Source organism: Sceloporus occidentalis, unplaced genomic scaffold (genome assembly GCF_023333645.1).
Source record: "Sceloporus occidentalis isolate IW3139 unplaced genomic scaffold, rSceOcc1.0.p SCAF_5, whole genome shotgun sequence".
Taxonomy (NCBI): domain Eukaryota; kingdom Metazoa; phylum Chordata; class Lepidosauria; order Squamata; family Phrynosomatidae; genus Sceloporus; species Sceloporus occidentalis.
This window is the reverse complement of record NW_028316985.1, coordinates 144,739,336-144,765,447: the sequence shown is the minus strand read 5'-3', so window position 1 is coordinate 144,765,447 and position 26,112 is coordinate 144,739,336. Positions and strand designations below refer to the sequence as shown.

The 26,112-nt window shown below is 43.5% G+C and overlaps 1 protein-coding gene across 1 annotated transcript in view; it reads left to right on the top strand.

Annotated features, from left to right (window-relative positions):
- Positions 1 to 12,500: 12,500 nt before the first annotated feature.
- HHIP (hedgehog interacting protein) overlaps positions 12,501 to 26,112 on the top strand; it is a 107,561-nt gene continuing 93,949 nt past the window's right edge. Inside the window, exon 1 of the mRNA XM_089525738.1 lies at positions 12,501 to 12,981. Within this exon, the coding sequence (XP_089381864.1) occupies positions 12,691 to 12,981 (291 nt within the window). The 5' untranslated portion in view covers positions 12,501 to 12,690. The remainder of the gene's footprint in view (positions 12,982 to 26,112) is intronic.

Here is a 26,112-nt window from a genome sequence, read left to right as displayed (position 1 = left end):
GCAAGTCCTTTCCCATTCACTCAGAAAAAGTGGATCAAGCAGCACAACAAAAATGATGATGTTGCTACCACACATGTGTGCACTTAAATTTTAAACAGGGATTTTTAATATGTCTAGAGACCTGTTAATTTAACTTCCTCTTAAGTCAGATCCTAGAAGATATATTAAGAGAGAGATTAATTTAAAACAAAGCTACAAAAGGTAAATGTGATGTAATTCCTTATGGGTTTAGCAAAGGTCGACATTACCAAGGCTGCCTGATATCCATTTTTTTAAAAAAGCTATCAGGTTTTCTAGACAAAAGGAATGCAATCTGGCTGGTCTATTCAATTTCCAGTAATACATCCAATAGAGAACCACCTGTAAAATTACTTTTGTAGTGGAAAAGATGGATATCAGTAACCACTTTATACTACTGTAAGGTGGATAAAGAATTAGGCTAACAAACTGCCTAGTAATTTCAATGAAGAGGTTAAATGGGAGTGTTTAATTTCCAAGGACACCAGTTTGAGAGATTTTTCTACAGATCAACATAACATAGAATTAACTGGAAACCCTTAAGAGCTAAGTACTGTAGGTTTGAGAATCCTAGATGCATGCTACAGCAATGACATCACTAGGGTTGGTGTCACACTAGTAGTAACTCACCCTGGGATGGGGGTGCAGATGGGGAAGAGAGTCTCACCCTGGGGAACCCAGCATCCTGCCACTGCTATCATCCCCAGATGAGACAGCAAAGACAGAATGCCCTCCTTCAGCAAAAACCGTTTTTTAATTACAAAAACTATCCACCATTAAGGAAAGAAGACATCACAGCACAAAGCCCACCCCACAGATGACAACAGTGGAAAGGAGCCAGGCAGATCATGAAGGGGAGGCTGAAGAAGGAGGAAGCAGAGAGAAAGGTCTATGGCTTCACCCCATAGTTAAAGGAACTGGTATACCAGGAAGCATCCCCTCTTTCTTTCTGGGGGAGTGTCCTTTGGATGTATCACTGCTGCCTGGTGTCACCCCCTCTGATGATCTCAGTTGGTGCAGACTGAACCCCCCCCCCCCACACACACACACACCCTAGTTACACCTCTGTAATGCAGGATGGTATAGACTGAATAGTATTAACCGTGCCAGTAACATTATTTAACAGAAAGGTTAGTAGCACAAACTAGCTACACTGGAACTGCAGCACGAAGGGATAAAATTATTCTAGCTGTTTTCAGCTTAAAAAATAAACAAATCAGACTGATTTTTTAAAAAAAACAAATACTGTTGACTATAGCAATTAACATCTACAGTGGACCCTTGTTATGCGCTGGAGTTTGGTTCCAAGATCCCTTGTGGATAACAAAATCCGTGTATGCTCAAGTCCCATTAAATACAATGACATAGCAAAATGGTGTCCCTTATATAAAATGGGGAAATCAATGTTTGATACTTGAAATTTATACTTTTTTTCAACATTTTTAAACTGTGGATGCTTGAATCCATGTATTAAAAAATCCATGTATAAGAAGGGTCGACTGTATATTGCTGGAAATAAATGTCTTATGTCTTACATTTTGTGGCCATTATAGTTCAGGTACATACATTCAAAGATCTAAATCCAATTCCTATCCCTAACTTAAGCAGGCTCACTGAATCAATGAAACTTACTTAAATATTTACATAAGTGCTTATCTAGTTCACATTGATTTAATAAGTCTACGCTAGCTGGGACTAAAAATTCAAATCAGGCCTAACCCTTAATTCAGATCCCCTGAATTTCCTTGTTGTATATCAAGTGCAAATCATGACATGCATTTTAAAACATCTACTCTAAGCCCCCAATAAGTATATAGGCTATCTCATGGTTTTCTCATAGAGGTGGGGGGAAATACCCAGGAGGACACTATTTTAAAATTACATTTACCCACCTGCTGCTTCATTCCAGATGTTAAATGAAAGTTTAAACTGGACCAGCTTATGTCATTTTCAGCACATATGCCGACCTTGAAAAATTGAGGAAACTCTGTTTTGTACTTCCAGAAGCTCCAACCAGGACAGCCAGTAATGCAATACTATGGCAGTGTGATAGCCCAATACATCAGGAGGACCAAAGCTTCCTCAATCCTGTTTTTTAGGCCCGATACACACAGACAGGATACCATGTCCTGGCCTGTTCTTGCCCCCAGTACCTACCTGTGGTAGTACAGCAAATGATTATGTTTACATGCCCACCTGCAGCTATCCTGTGGTGTCACTGCCACCATGCACCCCCTTACCTGCCGCTGCCATTGCATTCCCTGTGAAAGCTCCTGCCATGGTCCATCCATTGAGTACAGGTGGTAAAAAAACAATCTTGAGTGATGCAACAGTCTGAGCTTCCAGGAGAAGCTGCAAATCCAAAAGTGGCACAATTTTACAGATTAGAGGCTTCTTCACAGAACATACTGTATATACTCATGTATAAGTCTAGAAATTTAGGTCTAAAAATTGACCCAAAAAACCTGAGTCGACTTACCCATGGGCCCATGGGTCAATGTAAGTACTGTACCTTAACTCTTCTTTAAAAGAGGAAAGCATCCCCTGGTGAAAAGCAAGAGTATAATCTGTCCTGGAAGCACTGACTCCATCTACTCTCTCATCCATCCAGCCTTAAGACTGATCACAAAGAGTTATGTCTGCTGGAATTTTGTAAATTCTTTGACATTGTTTTGCTTTACTTCATCCTTTAGCTCCTTTGCTATATGCCCCTAAGTCTTACCCTCGACTTATCCACGGGTCATATCAAAATCCATAATTTTGCCCCCAAAACTTACCCTCAACTTATACATGAGGTTGACTTATAGTCGAGTATATACGGTAAGAGTAGGTGTTACCACATCTGTTCTTGTCTGGCTCAGATACAAGTTTTTCATTACTGGCAAACATACAGAAAGAAGGGCAGACTAGCTCCATCAAGCCTTGCCTGAAAAAGAAGAAAGCCCTCCCTCCATCCACCATCATTCAGAGCAGAGGGAGGGAGAGAAGGGCAGGTCAACTCCATCGGGCCTAGCCAGAGTAAGAAGAAGGGCCCTCCCTCCAGTTCATCTGCCTTGGTCCAGGCCTTAGAGGGAGAGAAGATCTGCTGGGCTTTTCCCCTTCATCACAGCGATTCCCTTATCCTTTTGTGTTGTGTCTTTTTAGATTGTAAGCCTGGGGGCAGTGAAATGTCTAATTAACAATTTATAAGCTGCTCTGAGAGCCTTTTGGCTGAGGAGTGGAGTATAAATACTCTAAATAAATAAATGTTAAGGTGATACATGGTGGGTGAAATATAAAGCTAAAGCTGAATGTTTATCCTAACCTAGGCCTAGGCCCAGTACAGATGGGCCCAAAAGGGCGGGCTGGGGCTGCCTTTCGTTGCTGCACAGCAGTGCTGCAGCAACCAAATTGTGTGGTGCTGCTGCGCAGCAAAAAAGGAGCACTAAAAAGCATTGTATATTGTATTTTCTTTGTTGTTACCCGCCTCGCTCCTCAATCGGAAGAGGCGGTAAATAAATAAATAAATAAATAAATAAATTATTATTATTATTATTATTATTATTATTGCGCTGCCGCAAGCAGCCTGCAGCAGCATGAACACATTGCTGCTGCACTGCTCCATTTGGATGCTGCGCAGCGATGATGTCCTAGTCACATGCTAGGGTTGTGGGGCATGTGGCCGCTCTACCCCGAGGCAACCCTAGCACGCGATGAGGGTGTCATTCATGCCCTGTCTGTACCAGGCCCTAGATATCCACCCCATATATACATGGAACAAATGGGAAATCAGAAGAGAAGGCTCGAGGAATGGGCATCTCAAGCAGCAGTTTCCCTCCATTGTGCCAGGGACCGTCACCATACTTGTGCCCATTGGCCACAATCACTTCTTTCTTTCTTGGAAACTTTCCTTGAAATTTTTCTGGAAAATTTATTGATCTATTGACCACCATTTCTAGTAGCACTGCTCTAAAAGATGATTGTGCAAACACTAACCCCTCTACTGTACAGACTGTTGTTACATATAAGTTTTAGTTCTATATATTCTTCTGTCAGATTTTTCAGTCATGGGGTTTAAAGAGATCTGATTTGATTGAAATACTGACTATATATGAGCTATGACCTTCAACCTGCTTTTGTACAAGGGAAATAACACCTGTGTAGCAAAGTATGTGGTGTTTTTTAAAAATCAGAAAGTGCCTGGAGCAAATTATTTCAACATCTGCTAAACCTTCCCCTGTCTTGTGCTACATATTTATTTACTGTTATTATTCTGAAAGATGGCTGGTCTTAAGTTCAGTCAGAGGTCATTGGGGTTTGATGTCCCTTTGATAGAATTCCATGGGGATAAAGCTGTTTTATTGTCATATCTGAAATTCCTAAATGAATTGGCATCTGAATTTGATCTAAACTGTTCCATCAGCCTGCCTGTAATTTCTCCTAGAACAAATGCTTTAAAAATAACAACACAGGTTAATGTGTCAAACTAGAAAGGAGAAAAGATATGAAAATCTGGACTACTTGTACCACATTCTGAGCGTATATTAAAGAAAGTCAAGAGTTAACAAACAGACTTTGTAAACCTTGCACCTATTACACTCACACAGTAATCCCATACTTCACATACATTTGGGAAGTGATTTACAATATGGAGGGAAATTTACAAATCCTCCCCATGAATATGTGCCAGCACAACATTGCACATACATCAGCAATAAAGACCATCTTTCAGCATCTTGAGACATGTCTCCCTTTTTTGTTGAAGTAAAGCAAAGACCACCCATTAAACCAGGTGGCTAGAGAAAGAAGAATAACTTTACTTTCTAAATCCTCCAACCTCACCCAAATCAACAGATGAAGCATAGGATTCAGGTCAACTCTAATCCCTATCTCAGAGCACATCCACAAGGAGACCACAATTCAGATGACAGGCCACATGGAATGGGGTTCTATCTCTCTGGACTCAAGTTGTTCACAGTTACAATACCCAATGGGGAACTTTGGCGGTGAGAATTATGGGAAAAGGCAACTTTGTGTATTTTTTGCATAAACAGCCAGACCTCAGAACACATATAGGAAGACTTTTTTGCATGATTGATATTTCCTTCTCAGTTCAAATTAAACAGTCCACATTTTATCCTAGCACCCGATGTAAGAATTATGTTTATTGAACTACATGCAATGAGAAGTCTGTAGACACAGCTGCTCATAAACTCAAATAATGACTTAATTTAACATGACACTAAAGGGAGAGGAAATAATATTTATCTGTCCATTAGTCATCCAGCTACTGGGCCAGTACTGTGAAAGTTATGACGACCACATTTCAGTTTCTGTGTGGCTTATATATTTTGCTGCTTCCTCCTCACTTAGTTAATCTGGATGTGTGCAGCAAATAATGTATTTATGGGCTTCTACGTTACCCTGCCTTTTTTCAAGATTTTAACATTTTAAACATTTAACATCTTGAAACAATTTTCAAAGAAGCTCTGAACTCACCAAAACAGGGCAACAACAACAAAATGGAAACATGTTCCAAAATGCCAATGGAAAAATATTAAATGATATGGCCTTTCTGCTTATCTCACCTTATTATGCATTTATTACTAATTTAAAAGTTTGTATCTGACCCTTTGTCCAAAGATCTCTGGACAGAATCAGACAACAGGATAAACAGTGTAAATCAATAGAATAATTGAAAAAACATGTGCACCATAACAGAACTTCACAACCAATTAGGTTTTTAAAATCCCACTACTGCCACTATATGAACTGATTAGCCACATTTTCGAGTGACTGTCAAAACCAGGAAGATGGAGCATCTCTATAAAATTCTTGGTAACATGGAGGTGGGTTTTATCTCTGGCAATGTCTCCAAAGTATGAACTTTATCTCTGAACCTCTACATATCCTAACAAATTGATAACTAAAAATGCAAAGAGAGTTCTGCACACAGCAATGTGTATTTTCCTAAGTATAAAATGTCTTTTACCTAGCAGGGGCAGTTCATGGTGGTTCATATGATGACTCATTTCATCTTTACAGACTAGGCTATGAGAGAAAAACTCTTCAAAATTACCCAGTGAGCTTCTGGAGTGAGCAATGATTTTCGCTCTCCTCTCCTCACCCTTAGTATAGTATGCTATTTTCCTATGCATTCCTATGTTGTGTAACCATTATCCATGGGCACTCTAAATAAACCACAGTTCTTAGGATTGCATGGTTGGGGTAGAGGTTGGGGGCTGGTTGGTTGTTTTTTGTGTCCTGCCAGGACTCCATTGACTTTGAGTTATATGATAAACCAAAATAAAAAAGATGAAAATGTATCCTATTACACACATGCTACAATTGGAAAGGTTGAATTGCTGCCTACCAGACAGATATCAAAGAAATTCTTTCTCTCACATCAGCCTATCTATACATTAATGTAATTTTATTTATTTTATTTACTTACAATATTTGTGTAGCTGACCATCAACATATGTCCTCTGTGCAGACATGCAAAAAAAAATTACAATAAAGAATAATGTGCACTAATAACCTACATAGAGGGAGGTGGCAATTTTTCAATAAGTGATTTAATCTGGAATATTCTCACAATCCAATGAAAATGCCAATGTATTGTGTTTAGGGGATCTCCCCTTGTAACAAGAGACTTTATGTATGCAGAACCAAGTTTATTTCACAATACCTGAATGCCCAGAATGAGAAAATCTGTCTATGAACCAACATCATTTCTGCATTTTAAAATGCCACTACAGTTGCCCTCCCCCCCCCTTTGCATGGACTTCATATCCATGACCCTCACTTACTTGCGAGGAGCAAATGGAGGGGATTAAAATGGGGCGTGTGCCCACAGCCGCTCCCGTACATGAGCACCCATTCAAGCCTATTGGGCCTGAATATGTGCAAGTTTCCATTTTCACAGGGCGAGTCCTGAATGGATCCCCTATGAAACGGAGGGCTGACTTTACTTCTCTGTGAAAAAGTACAGTGGACCCTTGTTATACACTGGGGTTTGGTTCCAAGATCCCCCGTGGATAATAAAATCCATGGATGCTCAAGTCCCATTAAATATAATGACATAGCAAAATGGTGTACCTTATAAAAAATGGAAAATCAAGGTTTGATATGTGAAATGTATACTTTTTTTGAACATTTTCAAACCATGGATGCTTGAATTCGTGAATAAAAAAATCAGTGTATAAGAAGAGCCGACTGTACATGTCAAGGGGCTGAAACTCAGGGACACAGTTTACAATTCTTCAAGTGACAAATATCATAAATGTTTAGTTGCGTGTGAACTGTATAACAACATGTGTCTCTGAGGGACAAAAATGTACTATCATACTGTCCAATGCTTAAAATACAGCAATAACAACAGTTAAAGGCAAAATAAAATCAAATAGCAGCTCAGATTTTAAAACATGAAGCAGGCTGCATCTGCACTGCAGAATAATACAGTTTGACATCACTTAAACTGCCGTAGCTCAATCCTGCCATAGCTCAATCAGAGCTCTCTGACAGAGAAGACTAAATATCTCACAAAGCTACAAATCTCGCAATTCCATATCATTGAGCAATGGCAACTAGAGTGATTAGACCACAGAGTTCAGAAAATCAAGATGTTCAGAACATATATTAAAGGACCTTGGTAAATAAAAATATATGTACCTGGCACTAGAGAAGGAGCCAAGAGTCAGTGTGGTAGAGTGCTGGACTAGGACTTCAGGAGACTAGGGTTAGAATGTCTGCTCAACCATCATAACCCACTAGGTGGCCTTATTCAAGTCACACTCTCCATTTTAGAGGAAGGTTAGGGAAAACCTCTCCAAACTAAGAAGATTATCACACAGTGTTTTCCTACTAGGCTGAGCACAGGATGTAACCTGAATGTTATCGCACAGTCGCGTTCTCATGCACCCAGTTCCTGGTCAAAAATGAGAAAATTCTATTCATAGCTGTCATGATCGCTTTCAGGCCGTTCCTTCCAGGTGATGTGTGTGTGATAATCGTACCAGTCTCAGTCTGCCCTCCTAATTGTATTCTAATTGGTCAGGACTCCCTCCTCCCCCTCTTATCCTAGAACATCCCCCAAACTATTCTTCTTCTGGTGGTGACACAAGGGGGGTGACACAGGTAATTTTATTTTTTCCCCCAGCCCAAATCAAAGCTCACAGGAAGGAAGTAATACGAGATAATGTTCAGGAAGACTAAAATGTTCTGCAACTGGTTTTTGGGAATTGCTGTTTCTATGGTCAGAGGTGCTGGATGAGGGAAAACCGACTCAAGCTGAATCCAGAGAAAACAGAGGTACTCGTGATAGGTTCCCCTGGTCCAGGAATGGCGGTGGTTCCACCTGTCCTGAATGGGGTCACGCTCCCTGTGAAGGACTCTGTGCGCAGTCTGGGGGTGCTTCTTGACTCGTCCCTTCACCTGACTGCTCAGGTGAATGCGACGGTCAAGAGCACTTCTCATCAGCTTCGGCTTATTCGCCAGCTGCGCCCCTACCTGGCCCAGAGGGACCTTGAAACTGTGGTACATGCTCTGGTAACCTCGAGACTGGATTTCTGCAATGCACTCTACATGGGGCAACCCTTATACCAAACCCGGAAGCTACAAATGGTACAAAACATGGCAGCCAGGCTGGTCACTGGTACTTCCAGGGCCAGCCACATTACACCGGTGCTAAAAGATCTGCATTGGCTGCCGATCCGCTTCCGGGCGCAATATAAGGCTTGGGCCCAGGATACCTGAAGGACCGCCTCTCCCCATATATTCCGTCCCGCACCCTCAGAACATCCGGGCAGCAACTACTTAGGGTTCCCGGGGCCAGGCTTGTCTCCACCACCAGGAAGACATTTTCCATCGCCGCCCCGGCCCTTTGGAACACGCTGCCCATAGAGCTCCGCTTGGCCACCTCCCTGGCCCAATTCAAAAAGGACTTGAAGACCTTCCTTTTTGGCAACGCATTCCTCGACTAAGTTGTCCTACGGACCTCCTTCCTCCTCGCTGGCAAGAGGACCGGCTAACTCGGGGCTTTTCTGTTTTTTTTATTGTAATGTTTTTAATGGTGTGCTATGTTTTTAAAATGTTGTAAACCGCCCTGATCTGAGGAAGGGCGGTATATAAATAAAATTTTTATTTATTTATTATTAGAGTTATGTCCATGAATCCCCTTGCATAGAAACTGTCCTGTTTGTCTAAGTGTAGAGGGACATTCATGGCATATGATGGCGTAAATCACATTAGAGGAAGAGTGTGTAGCAATAGCAACTTCATTTATCTACCACTTCATACCACCTAAGCAGTCTCTAAGCTAAGGTTTACGATTGTAAGCTAACTGTAAGTAAATGCACCTCTCATGTTATTGGCCCTTGTAATATTGTGCCCAGAGTAGATGTGGGGACAAAAATGGCATCTGGGTTTGTGGCAGGGTCTTGTGCCTATATTACCATTCATGTTTTTTGTCCTGTTCTAAGTAAGTGGCTGTTTAATATATAGGCCTGCCTCCCAAAGCTTGTGATAGGACTGTTATTCTCGAGTTGGTTGTAGCTCATTGTTGATATGTTTGAACGGTCTTAGCTTGGGACTATAAGTGACTGCTAGGGGTATTCTGTCATTTTGTGGTTTTGATATGTCTTGTAGTGGATGGTTCCTGGGTATCAACTTTTCTTTGAATTGTTTCTTCACTTCATTCAGTGGGAATTATAGTTTGAGAAATGCTTTGAGACTTTGAGCTTTGAGTCTTTGTCTTGTAGGTCTGAGCAAATGCAGTTGAATCTGATGGCTTAACTGTAAACAGTAGATTTGGTAGTGTGTTCTGGATGGAAACTAGAGCCATGCAAGTATGTGTAGTGACCAGTGGGTTTCTGAAGGGCATGCTGCCTAGAAGTCCATAGTGCAGTTGCACAGCGGTGTCACAAAAGTGAATGTGTTGTGTGGATTTTTCCAGGCTCAGATTGGTGGTAGGATGAAAGTTGTTAAAATCCTGGTAGTACCTTTCAAGACATTGCTTTCCATGTGGCCAAATTACAAAGGTATCATCAAGAAAGGGTAGGTAGAGGAGAGTTTTTGGGTGCATATGCCAGTGTAGTGGTTTAAGCACTGAACTAGGGCTCTGGAGACCAGATTTTAAGTTCCGTCTCAGCCATGTAAACCCTGGTCATGTCACACTCTTAGAAGTTTATCAGACAACGGGAATTGGAAGTATAATCTGATGGCAATCTGAACACAATCATGGGGTTTAACGTTATTGCGAATGCAATTCATGTAATTGTGCGAAACTAGTGACTTTAAGGAGTTCATCAAACAGGAGGAATTTCTCTTAAATTCGAATGAAAAGAAAGTGGAGCCCGAACGCATTCACTTAAAGTTGCTAGTTTCACACAATTATGTGAATACGCATTGCATTCGAACTGGCTTCCCATTGCCCGAAAATAGCATGCCATTGCTTGAATTTGCATGTGGCAGTCTATCATGCAATAACGTGAAACCACATGATTGCATTCAAATTGCTATCAGATTATACTTCCCATTCCCCATGTCTGACAAACTGAATGAGTTCTGGCCTGACTTTCTTTTCATTTGAATTTAAGAGAAATTCCTTCTGTTTGATAAACTCCTTTGACTCAGAAGATGTCAATGGCAAACCCGCTCTGAAGAAAATTGCCAAGAAAAACCCTTGATAGGATTGCCTTAGGGTCACCATAAGTCGGAAACATGTCCTCCATTTCCATCTCCTGTCCAGGAGGGATTTCAAAACTTGAAGGCACACAACAAGCTGAAGTGTTATAGAATCATACAATTGGAAGAGGCCACAAGGACTATCAAGTCCACCCCACTGCCATGCACCCTTTGTTCCAAATCAGCCATGAAGATGTGGGTTCCCCCCCTCCCCCCAAGTTCTGGGTGACTCTTTCCCTCAAATTCCCTCCACAATTCTATTCTCACAGATGCTGGTGCTGTCACTTGTGGAAACCGAAATGTGGGCCATTGGGTCCCCCAGCCTCCACTACCGTTGTGCACCCTCTTCCCTCTCATTCACCCCACTTTCCATCCCTGCCTCCTGCCAGCTGCTTAACTCCCTTGGGTTTTCCCAGGGTGACAACACCTCCTCTTTTTCCAGGACATGTCCCCCATTTTCACCTTCTGTCCAGCAGGGATCTGAAAACGTCCTTTGTTTGGATCATGAACAAGGTGACCACAACTCCTCCTTTTCATTGCCATCATTTCCCACCTTTTCTGCTCAGACAGGAATCCAAAACGTCCTCCATTTGGAGCATGAACAGGGTGACTACATCACCTCCATTTCCACCTTTTCTGTCCAGTCTAAAACATCTTCTGTTTTGGAGCAGAACCAAAGAAGCACAGATGGTCATTTCTATATTTGTTCAGGGTTTTCACAGAATCATTAGAGTTGGAAGAGACCACAAGGGCCATCCAGTCCAACCTCCTTCTGTCATGCAGGACCTCCCAATCAAAGCATTCCCCACAGATGGCCATCCAGCCTCTGCTTAAAGACCTCCAAGGAAGGAGACTCCACTACACTCCGAGGGAGTTTGAATAGCCCTTACTGTCAGGAAGTTCCTCCTCATGTTGAGGTGGAATCTCTTTTCCTGCATCTTGCATCCATTGCTCCGGCTCCTGTTCTCTGCAGCAGCAGAAAACAAGCTTGCTCCCTCCTCAATATGACATCCCTTCAAATATTTAAATAGGGCTATCATATCACCTCTTAACCTCCTCTTCTCCAGGCTAAACATCCCCAGCTCCCTCAGTCCTTCCTCACAGGGCATGGTTTCCAGGCCCTTCACCCTTTTAGTCGCCCTCCAGCTTTTCATCCCCAGAAGGGTCCCATACACTTTTGCAGGGCCCCTGGTCCCCCTGGAAGGGCTGAAGACCTGTGCCCTCCTTGGCTCCCCCAGCTCCCCTTTGGCCCTCTCTCTCCTGTTCCACCCCTTCTCCTTCTCCTTCTGCCTTGGAGAGGCAGCCCTGCTTCTCCTTCTCCTTCTCCTTCTCTTCGGTGACGTGAGGGGGGCGCCTGGTGGCAGCACCTCCCCGCGCGCTGCTTAAAAAGAAGAAGAAAAGAGGGAGCGAAACATGAGAGGCCGAGAGAGAGGCAGCGCCCGCCGGCAGCGCCTGAGACTCGGAGCCTTCTTCTTCGCCTTCGCCTTCTCCTTTCCAACTGGACTCTCCTCTTCCTCCTCTCCCAGGGATAGAAGGAGGAGGAGAATAACCTTGAGAAGAAGAAGACGACGAAGAAGAGGAAGACCCTCTTGACCTCCTCCTCCTCCTCCTCCTCCTCCTCCTCTTTCCCCCTCAAACCATGAGGCGACCTCTTTCCAACGGGGGCATCTGAAAGCCTTGGCCGGAGCGCGCGCTTTCCCCCTCACTTTCCCCTCAGCATCCTCTTCCCTCACCTGCCCCCTTTCTTTACAGTTGTAATTATTTTTATTTGCCTCCCCCAACAACAACAACAACAAACAACAACAACAAAACCTCCCCGTCGGCTTCCTCTTCCCGCCTTGAACCCCCCCCTTTCCCCCCTTTATTTTATTTCCTGGCTCCTTCTTTCCTTCCCAAGAAGTGTGAGGGAAGAAGAAGAAGAAGAAGTGGGGTTCCAGTCGTCCTCCCCCTTGGATTGCCTTGGGATTTGTGTGCCCCTCAGGAAGAGGCAGCCGAGGGCGAAGGGCGATGGTGGGGCTGAGGATGCTCCCGCGGCAGCTGCTGCTGGTCTCCCTGCTGCTCCTGGGCTGCTGCTTCTTCTTCTTCGAAGGCGAGGCCAAGTTTGGGGAGAGCAGCGGCGCCAAGAAGCGGAGGTGCCTCAACGGCAGCCCTCCCCGGCGCCTCAAGAAGCGGGACCGGAGGCTCTTGCTCCTGGAGCCTCCCCAGGGAGGGGAGCTCCTCTGCCGGGGCTTCTACCCTCGCCTCTCCTGCTGCCCCAGGGCCCCGGGCCCCGGCCTCCTCCAGGTGGAGAACAACAAGGTCGGTAACCTGGGGCAGGGGGAGTTGGGGGGGCTTCGTTTCCTCTCCAAAGCCTGGTTTGTTTTGGAGGAGGGGGGGTCCAGAAGGTGGCAAGCCCCTCTGCAACTCATCCCTCACATGTTTCTCAATGGCTCGGAGGCAGAATTGGGGCCGCACTGATCAAATTTGCAGATGATACCAAATTGAGAGGAGTAGCTAATACCCCAGAGGACAGGATCAAGATTCAAAAGCACCTGAACAGGCTAGAAAGTTGAGCCAAAGCTAACAAAATGGAAGGTACTGCACTTAAGGCAGAAAAATGAAATGCACAGATACAGAATGGGTGACACCTGGCTGAATGAGACTATGTGTGAAAGGGATCTGAACATGAGTCAACAGTGCTGTGCAGCAGCTAAAAAGACCAATGCGATTTTAGGCTGCATCAGTAGAAGTATAGTGTCTGGAGCAAGGGAAGTAATAGTGCCACTCTATTCTGCTTTGGTCAGGCCCCACCTTGAATATTGTGTCCAGTTCTGGGCACCACAATTCAAAAAGGATGTGGAGAAACTGGAGGGCGACTAAGATGGTGAAGGGTCTGGAAACCATGCCTTATGAGGAACGACTTAGGGAGCTGGGGATGTTTAGCCTGGAGAAGAGGAGGTTAAGAGGTGATATGATAGCATTGTTTAAATATTTGAAGGACTGTCATATTGAGGAGGGAGCAAGCTTGTTTTCTGCTGCTCCAGAGAACAGGACCGGGAGCAATGTATGCAAGCTGCAGGAAAAGAGATTCCACCTCAATCAACATTAGGAGGAACTTCCTGCAGTAAGGGCTGTTCGAGAGTGGAACAAACTCCCTTGGAGTGGAGTGGAGTCTCCTTCCTTGGAGGTCTTTAAGCAGAGGCTGGATGGCCATCTGTCGGGGATGCTTTGATTGAGAGTTCCTGCATGGCAGAATGGGGTTGGACCAGATGGCCCTTATGGTCTCTTCCAACTCTACGATTCTGTGATTCTATGATTCCCAAACTTTGGCCTTCCAGTATGTAGACAGGTCTTGTAGCACCATTGAGACTAATGGGGGTTTCCAGAGTATCCTCCAGAAATTCTGGCTGTGCCTTGAAAACTTTGGACGTTGTGAGAGAGGATACTCTGCGGTACTGTTCTGTGCTGCCCAAAGCGAACTGATTTGGGACCTAGCTTTGCCTTGAAAAGAGCAGCTTCTTACACTAGTCCCTTCTAACTTGTGGGATTTGGAGTGGGGTTAAGTGAAGAACGGGCAGAAAAGAGGCTTGAGGCTAATTCGTTGATTCTCCAGTTTTTAAGACCAATTATAAATATTCATGAAGACTGGTTTGGGCCATAGCACACGTTGGGCTGTTTTTCTATCCAGGCAGGTAAACCCTTCTTCATCTTTATCGAAGATGTAACTTGAACAGCAAGCTAATCCAGTTAGAAATCAGATACTTGACTGTAGAAGAAGGATGAGGGTACGCTGAACCTAACTGAAAGGAAGAAGTTGGCAGTATGAGCTTTCCTAGACTAAGGTGTACTTCCTCGGATGCATTTGGATATTATAATAATAATAATAGTGGTGGTGGTGGTGGTGATGATGATGATGATGTAGAGAGACCTTGTAGCACCTTTGAGACTAACTGAAAGAAAGAAGTTGGCAGCCTGAGCTTTCATAGACTAAAATCTACTTCCTCAGATGCATTTGGACATGATGATGATGATGATGATATCTTGTAGCCCCTTTGAGATTAACTGAAAGAAAGAAATTGGCAGCATGAGCTTTCCTAGACTTTAGTCTACTTCTTTCAGCTAGTCTCCAAGGTGCTACAAGATCTCTCTGCATACTGATTCCACAGACTAACATGGCTATATCTTTGAATTTGGCCTTCCAGATGTTTGGGACTTCACCTCCTAGATTCTCCTTCTTTAGGTAGATGGCCATCTGTCGGGAGTGCTTTGATTTTGTATTCCTGCATGGCGGAAGAGGTTGGACTGGATGACCTTTGGGGTTTCTTCCAACTGTATATGATTCTAGAATTTTCATGGATGACCCGGAGCAACGCTTCTTCTGCTCGTTATTGTGTGCCTTCAAGTCATTTCTGGCTTAGGGTGACTTTTAGGATGTGTTGTTGTTGTTGTTGTTGTTGTCTGAGGGGGGTTGCCATGGCCATCCTCTGAGGCTGAGAGAATGTGACTTGCCCAAGATCACCCAGAGGGCTGAGCCCTGTTCTCCAGAGTCCAACTGTCAAACCACCATACCAACACATGCACCCAAACCCCTCTCCTCTAACTACCATTTCTTGATGCTGTAACAAACTAGCATCCCCAGAACTGAATCGCATTGAGCCATAGCAGTTAAAAAGTGGGGTCAAACCGGATTATTTCTGCAGTGCGGATGCAGTCTAAGGCTTGGAAAGATGGGAGGGAGAATGGGGACAGGCTCTCTTCTCTTTTCTGCCTTTGGAAAGGTGCCTGAAACGGTGAGGGGAGGAACCCAACAAACTGGGGACATTGCGAAGGAAAGGAGAGCAGCATCCCATCTGTGACTTTCAATCTCGCAGACTTGTCAGGTCTGCTGGCAAAGTCCACTTGAAAAGTCCCCTTGGTCAGTTGGAGCCCGTGGGAAAGTGTCTCTATCCTCCCCCCCCCCCGCATCCACCTTAGAAACCTTAAGCCTGGGGATGTTGGGAGTTGTCGTCCAAAGGAGCAAGGCTCTTGCAAGCGTCGGGTCAGAGGCATGAAGTGATGATGTAAAGATGCAGGAAAGGGGAACAGAGTCGAACAGCTGCAGTCTTCAGGTGAACTGGAGCACTTCCTGGTAGAATGCAAAGACAGTCTGGGAAATCAGTATGCCAAGGGATTTTGTAGTACCTTGGAGACCAACTGAAAGAAAGAAGCTGGTAGTATGAGCTTTCCTAGACTTGAGCCCACTTCCTCAGATGCATGTGTTCCCAAACCTTGCTCCTCCAGATGTTTTGGACTTCAGCTCCCAGAAGCCCCATCCAGCTTGGCCAACTGTTAAAGAATCCTGGGAGCTGAAGTGAAAAACATCTGGAAGACCAACATTTAGGGGTCCTTCCTTTTGCACACTGGACCAATTCCTGTTGGTCAAGAGCTCCGTCAATCTTTGAGGATGGACTCGCGATTTCGTCAGCCGTCACAAGCATGCTTTCAAGTTGGAATTTGGGGAAATTGCTTTTGGGGGCCATTCCAACAAAGCCCTTGGATTTCTAGTCCCTCAAAGTAACTCGTTTAAAGCTCCGTCCTCAACAGACTTACCACTGAATGTTGGTGTCTTGTTGGTGCCTTTGTCAGCATCCTACCTCTATGATCTTCCTTCTCTCTTGGAAGACGGTGCCTCGTTTGCATTAACATGTGTTTGTGCCCAGCATTCAAAACCATAGTTTCTCTGGACCAGCATGCAGAGAGATCGTGTAGTAGCACCTTTGAGACTGGTGAGATAGAAGTTGGTAGCATAAGCTTTGGCAGACTTAACCCTAGGTGAAGTAGACTATATGGTCCAAAACACACTGCAAAAATAATCCATCTTGAGGCCGCTTTAACTGCCCTGGCTCAACGCTAGGGAATTCTGGGAACTGTGGCTTGTTGTGGCACCAGAGCCATCTCTCTGACGGAGAAGGCTAAATGTCTCACAAAACAGCAGTTCCCAGAAGTCCATAGCATTGAGCCAGGAGAGTTAAAGAAGTCTCAAAATCTGGATTATTTCTGCAATGTGTTTTGGACCATAGTCTAGGACGAAAGTTTATCCTACCAACTCCGCCCCCCCCCATGGGTCCAAAACACAGAAATAATCCAGTTTGAGACCGTTTTAACTGCCCTGGCTCAATGCTAGGGAATTCTGAGAACTGTCGTTTTGTGAGGCATTTAGCCTTCTCTGCCAGGGAGCTCTAGTGCCACAGTAAACTACAGCTCCCAAGATTCCCTAGCAGTTAAAGCGGTCTCAAACCGGATTATTTCTGCAGTGTGATTTTCACCTTCTCCAAGGTGCTACAAGATCCGTTTGGGGAATGTTCATACCTTGAACTTCCAAGTTCCTGTAGTGCCTCTGCAATGCCATCCATGAACTAATGCAAGCTAATGATGCTAAGGTCCCTCAAAGGCAGCCCTTTCCCAATTGGTGCCCTCCTGGTGGGTTGGACTACACCTCCCATCACCCCCAAACTGGCTGGAGATGATTAGAGATGAATCCAACCCATCCAGAAGGCACCAAGCTGGAGAAGGATTACTTTAAGTTCTAGTAGTTGGGTAATAATGAAGGAATAATGAACGAATCAATCTAGCTATCTTTTAAGGGAAAGCAACAGTGCAGAAGGGGCAAAGGTACAATAATCCACAGCAAACTACCATTCTCAGAATTCCATAGCATGGAGCAGGGATGATTAAAGCGGTGTCAAACTGGATGATTTGTGCAGTGAGGATGCAGCCAAGGAAGAATGTGAACCAGCACATTGTCCAACAGTCCTTCCAAGAGGAAACAGGTAGCCTCTCTCCCCAGTTTGATGCAGGGTTGTGGAAAGGGACACATCCCAGAAAGTCTGGAAGATTGGTCCAGATGGCAGCCCTGGAGCTGTCAATTAAGGTGGTGGTGGTTTGCAGTTTATTTCTTTATTTTTTCTGAGGGTAGAAAAGTGTGTAGGAGTCTCTCCGCATGGTTTGGTCAGCAGATGGGTGACTGGGAGAGCAGATGATGCCAGGAGGCTGCAAACTTTTTATGAGCTCTTCCCCCCATTAAGTCGCTCCTCTCTCTGGAAAGAAAGGATAAGAAGGATGGAAGGAGGGAGAGAGGGGAGCATGAAGCTGTTCCAGTGCAAACTGGGGAGGATGAACTTCGTTGTCACCAACTTGTCCCACAGAGAGTGACCCCTTTTATCCCACACACGTGTCTGTTCTTGGAGCATGGCCACTGAACATTTCTTTGAGGCAGAAAGTCTACTTGTGGTGGCAGTTCAAAGACATATACCCTGTCAGTCTGTAGAACCAGTATGTATAGAGGTCTTGTAGCACCTTTGATGCTAACTGGGGGGAAAAAGAAGTTGGCAGCATGAGCTTTCATAGACTTAAATCTCCTTCCTTAGATACACTTGGTGGAGTTTGGTGGAAGTAGACCAAATACATCTGAGGAAGTAGACTGAAGTCTATGAAAGCTCATGCTGCCAACTTCTTTCTTTCAGCTAGTCTCAAGGGTGCTACAAGATCTCTCTCCATATGGTGGCATTTGTTAGGTTAGGCTAGGATTGACACTCTGAGCGTCCTAGGAACCAGATGCACGCCTCTTAGCTGAGCAGTGATGCCCTGTGCTCCAAAGAGACACTATAAGTTTTCCAGGCTATTTGTCTTTATCAAGGGAGCAATGCTTAATACTGGACGGAGAGAGGGAAACGTGATGAATAAATGTCATTGAGAATCACTGCACGTGAAATAAACAATCAGGTGTCCTTCTCACTGCCCCCTGTCTCCTCTATTCCCCCTTTCCTCTGCGCACACACATTTCCAGCTTTTAGGTTTAATTAAGAATTCCTCCATTACAACACTGCAGTTGTCAAGGTCTGAGAGCGTCTTGGAAAACTTGTGTTTCAGTCTTTCTGGCCCAAGCATAATAAAAAAAAAAAATACCCAGCCTGAATCGAATTTTTATGCTCAGTTCACGGTAGATTTCACCCCCATTCTCATGTAAACAGCTTCTACGAATCAACATATGTGTCTGGGTGGTATCTCTCACTTTGTTTTGTAACAAAAAGCCATATTGCATCATTTAATTTGCTCAAGCCATGCAAATAGGGGGAAAAAAATCAATAGGACAAAAAGGGGTCGACTTATCCTCCACCCCACTAAAGTGCTGCCCACACACAGAGTCCTGTTGCTTATGGCAAAAGAATAACAACAACACCATTGTGTTTGTTGGTTGGTTCGCTAATGGGTGAAACTGGAGAACATCATTCTCCTTCAGTCCCCAGCTCTGTCCAAATGTTCATGCCTTTTGAAGGGGAGCATTTGTCCTATCCCTCCATTCCCAGATGAGTGAGAGCTGTCTTAGTTTGCAGGGATTTCAGCGAAGGGAACTCTATTATTATCAGCTGCAGCAGAAGTTTGGATGGAGATTTTCTCGGCATTTTTGGACAGAGGTGATGTCGTCAGCAGAGTTCCTGTGTGGTAATCACATTAAACTACACACTAACTACATTCTAATAACGCCCTAAAGGCTCTAACTGAAACCCACAAATGCCAGAGTATAGCTGGGAAGAAAAAATGTCCTTCGTTTACCCTGTTAGTTATAAGCCTCACCACTGCAGCTGCAGTAGCAGCATCTGCTACAATAACTCACAATGGGAGCCATTGCAATAAATAAGCTCTGTTTATATGAAGAAAGTAAAGGTGAAATAGATTTTAAACAAAAGCTGGTTTTATGGATGTTTATGGAAGTTGTATCTCTCATGTCTTGTCTTGAATCTCAACAGTCTTTCTTGTTTGTGGCTGGTGAAAGTTTGAAAACACTTTTATGTAGTGTGTATGGAGTTCAGTATACACCAAGAGTTGACACATACTTTTCTGGGGCATAGATACTGTATCAGTAGATATAATTTAATTTTAAAGCTTGAAAATAAACATTATTCTAGCAAGGTTATGCCAACAAATGAGCCAGATCATGTTCTTTACATTTCACTCTCATAGAACTTCTCTCAGACATATAGTACAAGCTGTTTTAGAAGCAAAGTCTACTAATAAGGCTAATATTCAGGAAATGGTGCACAAGATTGTGGCTTTACTGTATGATCCATATATGTCTACTCAATAGTGTGAACTTATTCCCAGATAAGAGCACCTAAACTGAAGCCTTGGTTTTCTGCATGGGATAGTTGTCAAGTACTTGCCAGCTTTAATGCAAAGGGCACAGAATGGATGGCTTGCTGTGCAAAATGAAGATAGTAGATTTAGAGATGGCAGGCTCTGGACAAGATATTTTGGAAGGCCTCCAGGAAGTACATTCATGTCTTTGCTGTGACATTGTGCAGATGATAGATTCATCCACAGACAAGGATTCTAAAGAATAGGTGTTTCAGCATTTTTAAAAAGTAACCATGCATGCTCAGCAGTCATTTCCAATTACAAGTAGCCTCTTGGATGAAGACTACTTTTGTCATTCATCTGGCAATTTTATGATCAAATTATTGATCTGTGTTTATAATGGAAATGCAGCCAGCCTCTTAAGTAGTGCAGAAAAGGCTGCAACAGAGAACCCTGTTTCAATGTACAGTATACAATTATACAATCTTCTCTAATGATTTGGTGGTGAGGCATGATGTCACTGACATTTTATCCTTAACTTCTGAATTATACTCTGTTCATCATTTGATTTACCAAATAACTCTATGCCAGAATTTTGTGTGTGGTTTTTCAGTGTTTGCTTTCAGGCTGTCAAGCAGAGTGAGTGTTTCTACCTTAGATGGTTTCACAGCCATGTCTGTCAGGCAATGGGTGAAAAGTAATTGTTTTCAAGTGTGCCCTTTTACAAGCATTTGTTTTCTCTAGCTCTTTCTTGAACAAAAGCTTTTGTTGAACACATCCAACTAAACAAATAACTCATCTTGGGGTCCATTTAACAGCTGCCTTGGTACAATGATTTATTTACATACTGTCCAAAAATTCAAACTGAACTCCCTAATGACATAATATAGTGCTATGGGAGCAAAGAATCTTATGTTCAAGCCAACAGTTTAACAATCTTGCAAACATTCTGTTTTGAGAAATTATTGCTATCTGCTGCTTAATGTTGGCACCTGAAGTGCATGGAGTGATTTCTCTCCTAACCTCAGGGCAAAACAGTATGTGTGTGTATATATATATATATATATATATATATGGACCAGAGTTCTTCAGAAGCCCCCAGCCAACATGGCTAGTGCCTTCAGTACCTTTTCCCTGCTTGCAGCCATGTGAAGTATAGATGGTATTGACTAGATTCCATTACAGTGCTGAAGGAAGTTGTGTCCCTGTATGCTTGTTCCTCTTTGGCCACAACCTAATAGTGCTAAGTCAATCAAATCTGTCAAGCACAATTCCCTATATATTTCTTATTTGTCTTCCATTAGTTTCACTTTCCAGTGAGTAGTATGGAGGATTTAACAGGAAATGGAAGGACAAGAAAATGATAGGGGCGCTGGATGAAGAAAATGGTGAAATGCTAACAGGGAACAGAGAAAATGTAATTGTATCCAACACACTGGGGCCAAGCAAACAGGCAGGAAGCCACTAGCTGTGGTGCACACATGCTACAGCCCCAAGGGTGCCTCCAAATAGGAGCAGAAAAGATCCACTCCTTCTGGGGATGGCTTTGGGCTGCCTTAGGCAGCCTCAGCATAATCCTGGGGCAGCTTTAGGTTGCTCTGGGGGCATGCGTCATGTTAATACCACACCCCTGGAGCGACCAGAAGCTGCCCCTATCTTTCCATCTGGTTTTGGCCATTATTTGCCTAACTCTTCTATGAAATGGAGAACAGTGTTCAACCTGTGGAAAATAGAGCAGATGATGAAGTAGGGGATGCAGGTCAAGAATTAGTACAGGAATACTGTATAACAAATTCAAACAAATTCAAGTCCCCAGGGCCAGATGAAATATATCCAAAGGTATTAAAAGAATTGACAGAAGTAATCTCAGAGCCACTGACAATAATCTTTGAGAACTCCTGGGGAACAGTAGAGGTCCCAGCAGACTGGAAGAGGGCAAATGTTGTCCATCTTCCAAAGAGGAAAAAAGGATTACCCAAATAATTACCACTCGGTCAGCCTTACACCAATACCAGAAAAGATTACAGAGCACACCATTAAATAGACATCATTTAACATCATTTAACAGAAATTTCTAAGCACATAGAAAGGAATGCTGTGATTATTAAAAGACAGCATGGGTTTATCAAAACCAAGCCATGCCAAATTAATGTTGTTTTTTTAAAAAATAGATTCACAGGCTTGGTAGATTAAGGGAATGTTGAGGATGTATCACATCTTGATTTCAGTAAGGCCTTTGACAAGGACCCCTATGATATCCTTGTAAAAAAGCTCATAAAATGTGTCCCAACAATGTGACAGTTAGGTGGATTTGTAATTGGTTGACTGGCTGAGCCCAAAGGGTACTCAACAATGCCTCCTCTTCATCCTGGAAAGAAGTGACTCATGGGGTGCCACAGGGTTCTGTCTTAGGTCCAGTACTATTCAACATCTTTATCAATGACTTAGATGAAATAACAGAGGGCATGCTTATCAAATTTGCAGATGACACTAAATTAGGTGAGGTAGCTAATACCCCAGAGGACAGGATCAGAATTCAAAATGACTTAACAGATTAGAAAACTGGGCCAAAACTAACAAAATGAATTTCAACGAGAAAATGTAAAATGCTACACTTGCAGAGTAAAAATGGAACACACAGATATAGGATGGGTGACACCTGGTACACGCGAAAGGGATCTAAGAGCTTTAGTGGGCCATAGGCTGAACATGAGTCAGTAGTGTGGTAGCTAACAAAACCAATGCAATTCTAGGCTACATCAGTAGGAGTATAGTGTGTAGATTGAGGAAAATAATAGTACCATGCTATTCTGCTTTGGTCAGACCTTACTTGGAATATTGTTGACCAGCTGGTGTGTGTCCATAGGAAGGCAAACAAAAATAAATGCCCCATGAGGAGTGGCTTCAGGAGCTTAGCCTGGAGAAGAGAAGATTAAGGAGTGACATGATACCCGTGTTTAAATATTTGAAGGGATGTCACTGAGGATGGAGCAAGCTTGTTTTCTGCTGTTCCACAGACAAGGACATGGAGCAATGGACTCAAACTATAGGAAAAGAGATTGCATCTAAACGTTAGAAAGAACCTCCTGGCAGTAGGAGCTCTTTGAGAATGGAACACACTGCCCTGGAGTGTACTGGAGTCTCCTTCTTTGGAGGTTTTTTAACAGAGGCTGGGTGGCCATCTATCAGATGTACTTTGTGCATGGCAAGGGGTTGGACTGGATGGCCCTTGAGGTCTCTTCCAACTCTGTGATTCCATGTATATGGGTTTCTCACTTTGTGCCCTTCCAGCAGGTTCCTTTTATTGTATCAGTCATTTCCTCAGTGAGGTAGAAAGGGGGCAGCAGGGGAGCAGTGAAGGTAAAGGGGGCAGTAAAGAGAGTTTCAGTCAAAGTACTGGTATACAAGAAAGACAAAGGGAATCCACAGCATTTAGGACCATGGTGGGGATGACGGTTGCATGAAAGTTCTATTGAGAGTCCCTTAAAAACACAACACAGACACACCAATCTTTTTGTGTGGTGGTGTCTCCTGCTCCTCCCTCACCCTCACAAGCTCACTCCCTCAGCTGTGTCTTTCACTGGTGGTGGCAGGGGCAGTTAGAGAACTCTTGTGAGGCTTGGGCACAGGACATTGTTTCTATGGCTCAGAGTGTCACCATTTTGCAACAGACTGACTGGAACAAGGAGTTAGAACATGTGGCAGTAGGGGAGAAGTGGTGGCAAAAAGCAGCTTTCAATTCTGGAATCCTGCTTAAGCTTTGTGAACTTTGCTGGGACTTGGCTGCCAGGTTGGAGCTACTCTGCTCCTGTTTTCTTTCATCAGGCTGAGAGAATAGGTAACAGAAGAAACAAGGTTTGTGTATGTTTGTGTGTATGTGGGGGTAGGGACACTTGAAACCATTTGAGGAAGGAGAGGGAGGAGTATCTGGGGTTGATTCTTGGAACTAGTCCACCTTGGAACAGCTCCTATAGATAAAATCTCTTCCTTTCCCCATCTATACCAGTCTCCAATCCAAGGTATATGGCCTCCATAAACCCCCTACACACACACTGGCTGTGCCCCTCTGCACTCCAACAAAGAAGGATTGAGAGTCCTTCTTCAGTAGGGAAAAGCTTGTCCCTTTTCACCTGGTCACCTTGGGAGCAGCAACCGAGCAGCTAGCTGAGCAGGGTCCAAGTGGTCTCTTGCCTACACTGGCCTTTGCTGGAGGGGGTAGCATGGGTAAGAGGCTTCTAGGTTGCTGGCCATTCAGTTGCTTGGTTCTCATTCCCAGGGTGACTGGGTGCAAAGGGATCAGTGAATAAGCAGCCAGTTCAGCAGCGACCAGGAAGCCTCTCACCCAGGACAGCTTTTGCTACATGGCTGGCACAGGTGACAGGCTTTTCAGTCGCTACTCAGCCAGCTGCTCAGTTGCTGTTCCCAAGGTCACTGAGTGAAAAGGTAGCAGTGGCTGAGATTGGTTGTTTTAAATTTGCAATAGAACTGGAGACGTAATATCAAGAAATATGTATGGGAGGGTGCTAGGATTGTTGTCCAAGGGGAAAGAGGGCAGTAGACAGAAAAAGTTTGGAGACCACTGTATTATATGAATAGGTTGTACAATTCACATGACTGATTACTTACAGCAGGCCTGGGAAGACATACCCACTTCTCTTTAGTCTGCAAGCGAATGGAATTAACAGTGCAGCAAACTGCCATCTAGGCACATTCTTTTAAATACATGTTTATGGCCTTCATGATGAAAACCCAGTAGGACATCTCTGCTTAGAGTTCACAAATGTCTAGTAGTGAACCTGTGACCACGGTAGAGATGATGATGATGATGATGATGATGATGATGATGATGATTCCATCATTTTGCCAGTTTCAGTCTCAAAGTAGCCTACAACAGTTAAAATAAATATAGCTAAAATTACAACACAAAAAAATAAGATTTGACTGAATGATCAAAAAATTTAAACCTGTTAAAAACATAACCCATAAAAAGGAAACTAGAAAATAGAAAATCCAGCACATTATGCAAAGCCCTTTCCTTGTGAGCAATCAAACTTCCCCGGCCTGCCAAAAAAAAGCAGTTCACTTTCCTGTAGTGAGGAAGGCTAGTCTAGCCTCTCTGGGAAGTGGACTCCAGAACATAGGAGCAGACACCAAAAAGGCCCTATTCTGCATTCCCACCAGATGTATCTGTGACAGTAGTGGGACAGAGAGGAGAGCCTTCACAGAAGACCTCAAAACACAGGCATGTTAATATGTAACAAGATGGTCCTTCAGATAATCTGGACCTGAGCTATATAGGCTTTATAGGTCATAACCAGCACTTTGAATTGTGCTCAGAAATGGACCAGCATACAGTGAAACTGTTGCAATAAGAGAGTTGTGTGCTCCCTATGTTGTTGTTGTGTGCCTTCAAGTAATTTTCGACTTATGGCTTCCTTCGCAAGGTTCTTCAGAGGGGGTTTGCCATTGCCATTCTCCCGAGGCTGAGAGAGTAAGTTTCATGGCTGAGTGGGGGATTCAAAGCCATAGTCCACTACACCACACCGACTGTCCGTGATCCCTATAGCCACCCCCAATTAGCAATCTGGCTACAGCCTTTGAACTAGCTGGAATTTTCAAACACTCTTCAAAGGTAAAGCATATTACGTTAATCAAAACATGATGTAATTAAGGCATGTGTCACCCTGGCCAAAACTCAATCTAGTAAATGCTATTCAATTTACTTAAGCTATTAATTTTGAACTTGAAGCCACTCAGGTTTCTTGGCCTTAACTTAGCTTTTGAGAATGCATGATAGAGTGGAAGAAAAGCAGACTACAGTTTCTGGAAGGGGTAGTGCTGTACTATTATGAAGTATCTTGAAAATAATGCTTAGCAAGTACTTTAAAATGCCGTATAATTAAATTATGTGTTCCTATGCAGGGCAATCCCAGAGACTTCAGTACATTTCACTGGCACAACTGCATTAAAACCACAGACTGATTACTTAGCACAGTGTAAAACCTTCTCTCATCTAATATGACACCAGTTTTTACACAATTGCCATCAAGCCAATAAAAAGTGATGAATATAAAATTATGTTACGGAACTATGGCATCTCAGAACAGCATGATACAATATGCACTAATTATGGGCTGGATCAAAATTGAATTAACAGTGCTGAATTTGCACATAAAGCATCTTATTCAAGCAGAATAAGTGGAATAATATAGTGAAAGATTGTATTGTATCCAAAAGAGTTGTTCATTGTGACATTACAAAGACTGAAACACCACATATTCCACATGGTCCATGGTCTGAATAGCATCAATAAGGATTGAATATCAAATTGATTTG